Below are 9746 nucleotides of genomic sequence, written 5' to 3' on the forward strand. Positions count from 1 at the left end.
GTTGCGGCGTGTTAACTCGGAAATTTAGAACGACACATTAAACGAAGAACTTATGAAAGATGAAAAGTATATAAGAGACCAAAGTTGAAAGTAAAAAAAATATTTACCAACTATAAATTAGTAACTTCTTTTGGCATTAAGGTGTTATACTTTATGCATGGGGAGTTTTCCAAAAAAAAGTTAATTTTTCATTTGTAACCCAAAGGTTTTCTTCCTTTTCATATTAGCCCCTTAGAATTTTTTACTCTTAATCCAAACTTTTCATCTTTTCAAAATTAACCCATCAAATTTTTTTTTCCAACTTTGGTCCCCAAACTTTTAATCTTCACAATTTTTTCGTTTTACGTTTCATTCTAAATTTTGTGAGTTAACATGCCGCAATGTGCGTGTGAGATTTCAATTTTTTTTCGTATATTTTTTCCTGTTTTACAGGTCCGTCGCAACATGTTTTTTTCCTCCCGTTTGACAGGTTCGTCGTAACCCGTTGGTCCTAAATCGACTTTGTTGTTCTTTTCTACATTTTACGCTTACGCTTCGGTCTAATTTCTTAGCATTGACACGCCAAAACGGGTTGTGCGGTTCAATGATTTACGTCTACTTTTCGATCGGTGTTATTTTTTCCTTTTTTATTTATTTTGTTTTTACAAGCTTTTCCGATGTTGGTGGTCGTTGGCAGTGGTGTGACATTCGTGCTACTTGGCACACTTTTAGGTCATTTTATTAAGTTTTATACTAATAGTTTGTTTCAAGTTTAGCCCTATACTTCATTTACTTACAAAACTATTTTTTACGAGCATATTTTTATGGACGCCTTAGTATAAATTCGATTTGCTCTACGTTTCGACGTAAACGTTTTTAGGAAACGAGTTAGGTCAAATATAATACATTTTCGTTAAAAATCATTTTTAACGTGCATAGTTTATGTGCGTTTCGGTATAAATTCGAGTTAGTCTACGTTTAAATGTAAACTTCTTTGGGTAACGAGCTAGACCATATATATAATATGTTTTGAACCGAGTGAAGTCAAATTGTGGTTTTCTTTTTCCTTTTTTTTTCAAAATCTCTAATTCATCTCTTTTGATTACATGTGTCAGTTTTTCTTTTATACCCGTTACCTATTAATTTGCACTTGCTTATAATATATTTGTGAGATCTGTTGGTATTTAGAGCTTAAACAATAAATATTGTAAGATAGATGAACCAAGTTTTGAATCATTCTTCTTCAATATCTCAGGTTGTTGTTGGTAAGGTATGAGGCCGATAATGATGCAGATCTTGCCACCGTCTATCAGTTTCGTAAGTTGATTTCTAACCTTTAGATTAATAACCGATGGTGGTTCTCTTCCTCGATTGCACAACCAGTAGCATATGGGTTAATCTCTAATTTTTTGGTTTTGATGTAGTGGTTTCGTCTTTAAAGATGCTTTTTATCAAGGTTCTTGCGATTTGGTTTGATTTCGTCTGCGCCATTGTCTTCGATTGCTGATTCAGTTGTTGATCGTATGTGTGAATTCTGTTTGCTATCTATTTATGCGGTGTTATTGTTTGGTGCCTGATTTTTCCACTGTTTGTGTTGATATTTTGTTGGATTTTTTGAATTATTTTCAGTTTTTTATATTGTGGTTGTTTGCTGAAGTGAAGCAGTCGGGTCCCGAGTTGTGGGTTTTTCAGATAGAATAATGTGTGGTGATGGCACCATTTTTCTGTGTGGTTGCTCGCTACTCAAGCGGGCCCTTAAAACTAAGACCCGAGAGTTGAGTCACACGTAGGACGAAATCATTCAACCTTGATCGTACTAAGCGGAATGTAACAAACAATTGACTTCTACCTTATGTGAAACCGAACGCCGAGCATTCTTCTATTGTTCTTGCTTTGTAAGCCCCGGCCGCAACGCGGCGGGTGATTAAACCTAGTTGAGATTAAATTGCAAAAGATGAAAAGCTTTGTGTTGAAAGTAAAAAAAAAAAATAAAGGGGTTAAATTGCAAAAGATGAAAACTTTTAAATTAGAAGTGAAAAATCAAATTAATCAAAGGGGTTAAAATACCAAAGATTGAAACTTTAGACTTAGATGCCAAAGATTGAAACTTTAGAGTTAAAAAAGAAATAATTTCAGATTATGAAAACAAAAGAGATAAATAGATTTAGTTAAATTGATGTTTATTATTATTATTATTATTATTATTATTATCATTATTTAATAAAAGAGATAAATAAAAAAATAAGGGTGAGAAATTACCAGAGAATGACACGTGTCCAAAAAGGATTTTTATTTATTAGTATAGAAAGATATATAATCTAGTTACTTTTATTATATTTTATAATATAAAAAACAATTTTTATGCAAATATATACTTGAAAATATATGATAAAAGTTATAAATAATAGGTTTATATAGGTTTGCAAGCATATATGAGCATTAGTGAATCTCGTGCTTTTTATTAAACAGATTTTTCTGTTAACATCATACTCGAGCTCAAGCTCGTTTAAACTTAGCCCAATTTAATCTCTTAGCGAGCCGGTCTCCAAATAGCTCGCGAGCGTCCCATAGACCGAATTTGGGTCTTCATTTGGAACTTCTAGCAACATGAAACATAAACCTTCAGGAGGTTCATAGGTAGAATGTCCATTAACTCATGAAGAAGTTAAGATAACAAAAACCACATCAAACTTTCATGAAGTATTAACTTTTAGATTATAAAAGTTAACCCGTAAACAAGTAAATACGCGACTGACTGACTGTCATGATCATGATCTTTGGAATCCAAATGCCCAGAAAAACAACCTATAAATTCATGTAGGTAAATGTTAATATCCACCAAATCAATACAAGGCTGTCATACCGCCTTCACTTAAACTTTTACATACAAAAACCCGAAATCAAGATGTAGAAAAAAAAACAATGTATCTGAAACAGAACCCGAAAAGAAAACCGAATTTCAACAACAAAAAACACTACTTTGAAAACAACTGTCTGCAACGTCTTCCGGGCTTAATCCGCCTACCATCAGCAGCCTCACCCAAAACAACTTCATTAACCAAATCTTTAAAAATTAATCTTTCAACCTCCAATGCAAGAACCGGTAACTCACCGTCATAATCGGTCCAGCTTTCTGCGCGATTCAATACTTCCTCCCATAAAACACTTTTCAACCCGTCGTCTTCCTCCTCTAAACTGATGTTTTCCTTATTCTTTTTCGCTTGTAACTGTTCTATCTCTAAACATAAATCCCTCAAAAGCTTTTGTCCATTCAACGTCTTCTTCACGAGCTTAAAAGACTTCTGAAAAGGAACCGCTAAAGCTAACTTCCCTGCGAGAATCTCATTAACAGCGTCGAAAATAAGCTTCCTGTGGAATTTTTCCTTTTTTATGATCTTTTCGGGTGTATTGCTGAATTTGGTTTGTTCCAATACTAGAAATAGCTCAGGGTTAATCGGGTGGCCCGAAGAGTGGAACTGGAAGGTGGTGAGGTTTGACCCGAGGTCTCTTAGTAGGAGCCCGGAAGCTAATAGGATCTCGGATATATACCGGTCATCGGGCTTTGTGTTTTCACAGAGAGATGCAATGTAATCGGTGTGTGCTTCATCGTGAGTCGAGTTGAGCCTTGTGAGTTTCTGAACCAGATTTTCAATATTTTGTAGCTTTTTACGGTTAATATCGGAAGCAACGCCTGAAGATAGTGTGTCGGAAATGACATGCTCTGGTGATTCCCACTGATCTTTACCTTTGAGCGTCTTCAACATATGTTTCACAGATGAAGGCGAATCATCTATATAAACTCCATCATCGAGAACAGAAACTGGACTTGGGTATTCCGGGTCAACTGATTCATCCTCCCTCCGAAGCAAAGTTGATTTCTATTAAAAAGAATAGAAAAAAAGCTAATCAAACATATGAAATTTGATGAAACAGGTGGCAGTTTTGCCCGTTTACTTATGAACGGGTCAATTTAGGCTGTGTATTATCCCAGACGAGTCAAATGGATCAAATCCAAAAATTTAGCTAAAAGGGTCGAGCGGAGTTGAAAGTCACCCAAACGCTATTTTTAATGCATACAACCTACTAACTCGCTTTGAGTAACATTTCGATTATTATCGTAGTTATCTTTTTTTTACGGTTATAATTAATGTATCGGGTAATTTTTAACATAATTAAAAATGGACAAAAAGTGTTTGTGTCCATTTCAATCCGTAGAAAAAATGGCATGTTTCAACCCGAACCCATTTTGTACAGTTACCCAACGGGCCCGAACAACCGAACTTACCTCTTGTATTGAGCTAGGACTCTGTCTGTTTTCATTTTCTTTAGAAGATTCAGGAGTGGTGACCCCTTCAGACACTTGAGTTTTGTAACTCGACTTCTTTGACTCGCCATTGACCTCATGAAGTTGACCATCATGTTGCTGAATGTTCGAATACTTTGACCTTCGTCGTCCACCAGGGGAACTTGACTCCGAAATCTGTTTGGCTGACTGTTTTCTCAATTTACCGGAATCCGCTGGCGGAGTGGGCGGCCGTGACCGCCTCTCTAACTCAGGCCTCTTCTGTTGTAATCTCGGGCTGACCGACGCTGCGCTTTTTCCTGAAGTTGTAGCGGTTTCTTTCGCCGACTGTTGTTGCTTGGTCAAACCCGGTGCGTTGACTGCATTCCTTGTATGTCTTCCTCCACTTTTGACTTCATGAACATGGACCGTATTCTCTCTACGTGTACTTTTCGGAATATAATTTGTGAAAACCTTTCTGTCATCAGTCGGAATATCTTCAACGGGAATACCAGATCGTTCAACAAGCTTAGCGGGTTTCATGATGACGATCGGAGACTCATAAACCCGCAAACTATCTGATCCCCTAGCGTTTTGACGGTCCGAAAATCGTTCATTTTGAGTAGCAACGGTTTGTCGTTTCGCTACAGTTTGCGTTTCTTCCTTACGGGCTTCTATCGACTGCATTGCCTCTAATATCTGTTTAAGAGCTCTAAGATCCTTTCCAGATTGCGTAAATTCAAGATCCTTCAGTCGTTTATCGACTTCACTGTAAACAGAAGAGTATGAGCTATGTATTTTTGTCGGTGATCTACTAGCACGAGAAACGGATCTCTGCGGACTTCTAGCATCATCCCGTTGTTTCCACGGAGCGGGTTCGATCGGAAACTTTGAAATCGGCTTCATGTCAGAGTTCCTCCATAACGGTGACGTCGGTTCCCTCGGCGAGCTTCTTGAAGAACCATGCATTTTGATCGGACCGAAAATATCAACTGGTTTCAAAGATTTCGACAACAAGTTTAGATCCTCGACTCGCGAAGTTCTGATCGGGCCCAAAACCGGTTCCTTTTGCTTGCCCGATGCAGAATCCGGCAAAGCCTCCAAGCCCATTAACTTGGCTACAACGCTCGGTGGCCGTGACTGCATCGTGCCACGGTTAGAAGTGATGACATCATCGCTTTTCGGGTTTCTTAAACTATGGGTTGAACTTTCTTTTCCGTCTAGAGAAAGTCTTGGTGGCTCTTCAAGCTGCTTTGTACCGATCGATTTTGAAATATCCCGTGATTGAAACGATAAACGGTTTGTTTCCCTCCCATCGTAAGAAAACCGAGGACAATCTTTTGGTACCGAAAACGACGGCCCGTCTCTAATTTGGTAAGATTTTGATCTAGTAAGTTCTCGGGGTTCGTTATGATACCAACCGCACTCTTGAAATTTAGCAAGAGCATCGAGTGACTCTCGATAGTTCATCACATGGTCAGGTACCTCATCTTTGGCGGTAGGTTTGTTTCTGTACATTGAATCTTTGACCACGTCTCGAAGGTCAACGCTTAAACGAGAGCCACAAGATTGGCGTGTTAGAGTGTCTCTCGAAGGGGTGTCTGGAAACACAACCGCATCGGGTTCTTGATGATTTGTTCTATTAACATTGCAATCCAAAGATGAGAAGGACGACGAACGAGACATTGACGAGAAAGAGTCTCGAGATGATTCGGTTGATGCCCTATTGTTCTTGTCTTGTACAATCTTGTTTGAATGTGCTTCCTAAAATAACAAGTTAAGATTCAGATCATTATGTTTATTCAAACGCCACGTTAAAACAAGAAACGGATTCGAAACAAAGCGCGGATAGGCATACCACAATATATTGTCTCTGATGTGAGTTACTTGACTCACTTTCAGGCGTTCGGTTGTCGAATTGTGGACTGCCTGCACAAAATAAGCAGATTTTAATTAAAAAAAAAAAAAAAAAAAAAAAAAAAAAAAACATCAAAGAGATCACATGGTTGTATACTTGTATGACATTATAACAGATTTCTAACAGGACCACTAACACCACTAAGTTGCTTTATATTTACAATAACAAGATAATAAAACTAACATATATATCATGATATCAATAACCAACAAAAGATTAAGGGTTACCAGGAGGAAGCCTTTTCGGGCTGTGGGCCGGAAACCGCCTTCCGGTAACGATCTGATGGCGGTCAAAGAGCTGAAAAACACCAGTCATGCATCCAATTTGCTTTTGTAGATCAGGGTTATCATCTGTTAGTGAATGCAAAAGCTTTGCAGCCATTAATATTCTTCAACAACCAGCAGTGTGATAATAATGATGATCCCAACAAACCTGGAGCTCAAATCAATCAATGCAAACCAAAAAAGTTGAAAAAAAGTCAACTTTTTTTCTCTCAGACAAAAACACAAACACTTGGCAGGCAATACAGGACTTCAACTTTCAAACCCTAATCCCAATTTCTCTCTCACTCAATCTCAAAGATTCAACAGACCCATTAATATTATTCAAATCCAATCAATTTCCTCCAATAAAGATGGAAACTTTGGTAATGCAATGCAAACAAAGCCACAGCAACAAACCCAGAGAAACGGTTGTGTGTTTTGGGAGTTTCTACCCTTTTATCTGTAAACTTTGAGGAAAAGTGAAAGGAAGCATATAGGAACAAATGGTGAGGGTGATATGGACAGAGCAATGTAAAAGGATAGGTTAGTTATGGAATTGAAAATAAATAAAAAAAATAATAATAAATAATGAGAGAATTGAAATGAGCAATGAGCAATGTTCAAACTTCCATGTGAGGGGTAGGGATGATTGTTTGGTTGTGGGTCTGGTGTTGTCTGTATGAACATGTGAAGTGTCAGAGAGCTTCAACCTTCAATAAGTCAAAAATAAGTTTGCTATCATTCAATTGGCTTATTATATTTTGTTTTTATATTTCAAGTAATAATAATAATAATAATCTTACATAATATTATATGAATTTATATCGAGATAATTGGTAAACAAGCAACAAGTTGGGTCGCTATCCTTTTTTAAATAGCAAAACTAAGTCTTTTAAAAACTACCATAGATCTCGGAGTCATAACATTACTATGCATGACCCTTTGAACTCGACTAAGTAAGGTCCACGGCCTCTGACACCAGAAAACCAAAAGTATCAAAAGCAAACGGGAGAAACACGTGCTGGTTGTAAAGGCACGCTTTCAAGTTAATTGATAAAACTTATTTTTCATTTTTTATTTTAAATTGATGGTATATAGTTAGTTAATATTTTTTTATTCTTTTTTTATTTTTTTAGCGTGAATTTCAAGGATTGTCCTTTATCTTTATACCCATTTTCAGACGTTGTCCTTTATGTTTAAAATTGACGAGTTTTGTCCTTTATGTTTTCATATCATACACGTTTTGTCCTTTGGCCTAACCCAGTTAGTTTTTTGAGTTAAATTTGGTCATAAGCTTTGCACATGAGGGCATTTTGGTCAATTCAAAGATAAGTTCAACAACAGATTTACAGTTCAAAGCTTCTGCAACCATCAAATTGACAAAAATGCCCTCATGTGCAAAGCACATGACCAAATTTAACTGAAAAAACTAACTGGGTTAGGCCTAAAGGACAAAACGTGTATGATATGAAAACATAAAGGACAAAACTCGTCAATTTTGAACATAAAGGACAGCGCCTGAAAATGGGTATAAAGATAATCCTTGAAATTCACTCTTTTTTTTATTTTAAATTGATGGTTTATTAAAAGAAAAGTCGCTAGATAATATAACCTATTTGTATTGATTTCACTGATGTTTGACTGTTTTTTGCATTATATGTTTACACTTTATGACTTTTCTCTCGTCAAGGACGCATTAAATTGGTAGACAAGAAGAAGTATCACTTGGATCTTCATTTTTTTGACTAGGACTAGCATCCTTGTAACACCACCAACCCGGAAGGCTTGAATTTTAGGTTATTTATTACATGAAAAAGTCTTCATTCTCAAGTTCTAACACTTGTAAATGCCCTTCCTTCCATAAACTCATGATATGAGAATTGAGCATACTATGGAAGTGTCCGCGACCGCTAAAATTGATGAGTACCTAGGTCACGAACTTGTGTATCAAAGTGGGGTAGGGTTGGGCATTTTATATCAATCATCCGCTATGCAAATCTAAGTTATGTCATATGCTCTAAGTCTCCGCTATAACTAAATATGCGTATATAATATGGTAAATGCACTCCTAGAGTGCCAAAAAAGACGACTCGCCACTATGGTTGGTGTAACGCCACTTGTGTTGCAATTACATGCTTATAGTATGACATGATTGGGTAGTAAGATACTAAAAGTGTTAGGTAGCTCGGTTACCTAGCATACCACTAAAAACCATGACGATGAAATAGATAATCGAATAAACTTGTAGGAAGCGAAAAGGCGCAAAGATAGGTTCTCACGTGTAAGTGGTAACAACCTCTGTTCAAATAAGTTTACACAAATAACTAATGTCGTTCTTAGAGATAATGAGAAGCAATAATGCCAATACTAATGTAAATGGCACATCAACATAGTCAAGCATCATATATGTGTAAGATTAACACTAAAAAGATACATGGATGCTATAATTAAATTTTAATAAGTATGTTACCTACATTGATTTGAGATAAATAGAAAATTACATGTTTTATGAAACTAATATATATAATTGAAATATACTAGTTTTAGAAAACATTTATATGTGTAATATCTATTTGAAATCTACTAGTATTAAAAAACAAAATAACAAGTTTCTTGTTTGTGATGAGCATACAAATATATTAGGTTGACACTTTTGTATTATTATTTAGTATTCTTTTTAATTTTCTGTGCATTAATCATAAGGACCACAAAAGAAGGAATACTAATATTTGGGGGTAATATTACAAGCAAATACAGCTAGACTACACAATTATTCACATTCTTATATTTATCGATTAATTGCATTTCTTGGTTAAACTATTCTTCAAGACGTCAACTATTATTATTACCTATCATTATATCTTTATGAATGATTATATTGGCAATGGCAACAAGACAATTTAGCAATGATCTTGATTGCATGATAGTATGATAATATTTTGTTTTAATTGTGTAATAATATGCAATATGCCATATTACATATAATTGTGTTCTTATATGTCGGGCATGTATACAAAATCAACGTTGTTTGAACATACACGAGGCTACTATATAACGATTTCCGCCCTCCTTCCATCATACTTCTCTTGAAGTTTGTATGTTGAGATATATAGCATAATAATTCACCACATGTATCAATGATCAATGGTGATAAGGTGTATACTTTTATTTAATTTGAACCATTGATCATGTTGATCAATGGTTGATAAAAGTTCCTAAATTTTCTCATTGTTAGAGTCGTCAAAAGAATATGTTGTTATCCGTAACGAATTTAATTCAAATACGCAATAGAGAGTCGTTCAAT

General features: G+C 35.8%; 1 protein-coding gene across 1 annotated transcript; it reads right to left on the reverse strand.

Annotated features, from left to right (window-relative positions):
- Positions 1-2768: 2768 nt before the first annotated feature.
- Positions 2769-7169, reverse strand: LOC110873376 (protein LONGIFOLIA 2). The gene is made up of 4 exons (XM_022122295.2): positions 6407-7169; positions 6120-6190; positions 4265-6025; positions 2769-3857 (listed from the first exon to the last, which is right to left on the reverse strand). Exons 1-4 carry the CDS (start codon positions 6558-6560, stop codon positions 2955-2957), a joined length of 2889 nt encoding a protein of 962 aa, XP_021977987.1. The 5' UTR covers positions 6561-7169; the 3' UTR covers positions 2769-2954.
- Positions 7170-9746: the final 2577 nt, after the last annotated feature.

Source organism: Helianthus annuus, chromosome 5 (assembly GCF_002127325.2).
Source record: "Helianthus annuus cultivar XRQ/B chromosome 5, HanXRQr2.0-SUNRISE, whole genome shotgun sequence".
Taxonomy (NCBI): Eukaryota; Viridiplantae; Streptophyta; class Magnoliopsida; order Asterales; family Asteraceae; genus Helianthus; species Helianthus annuus.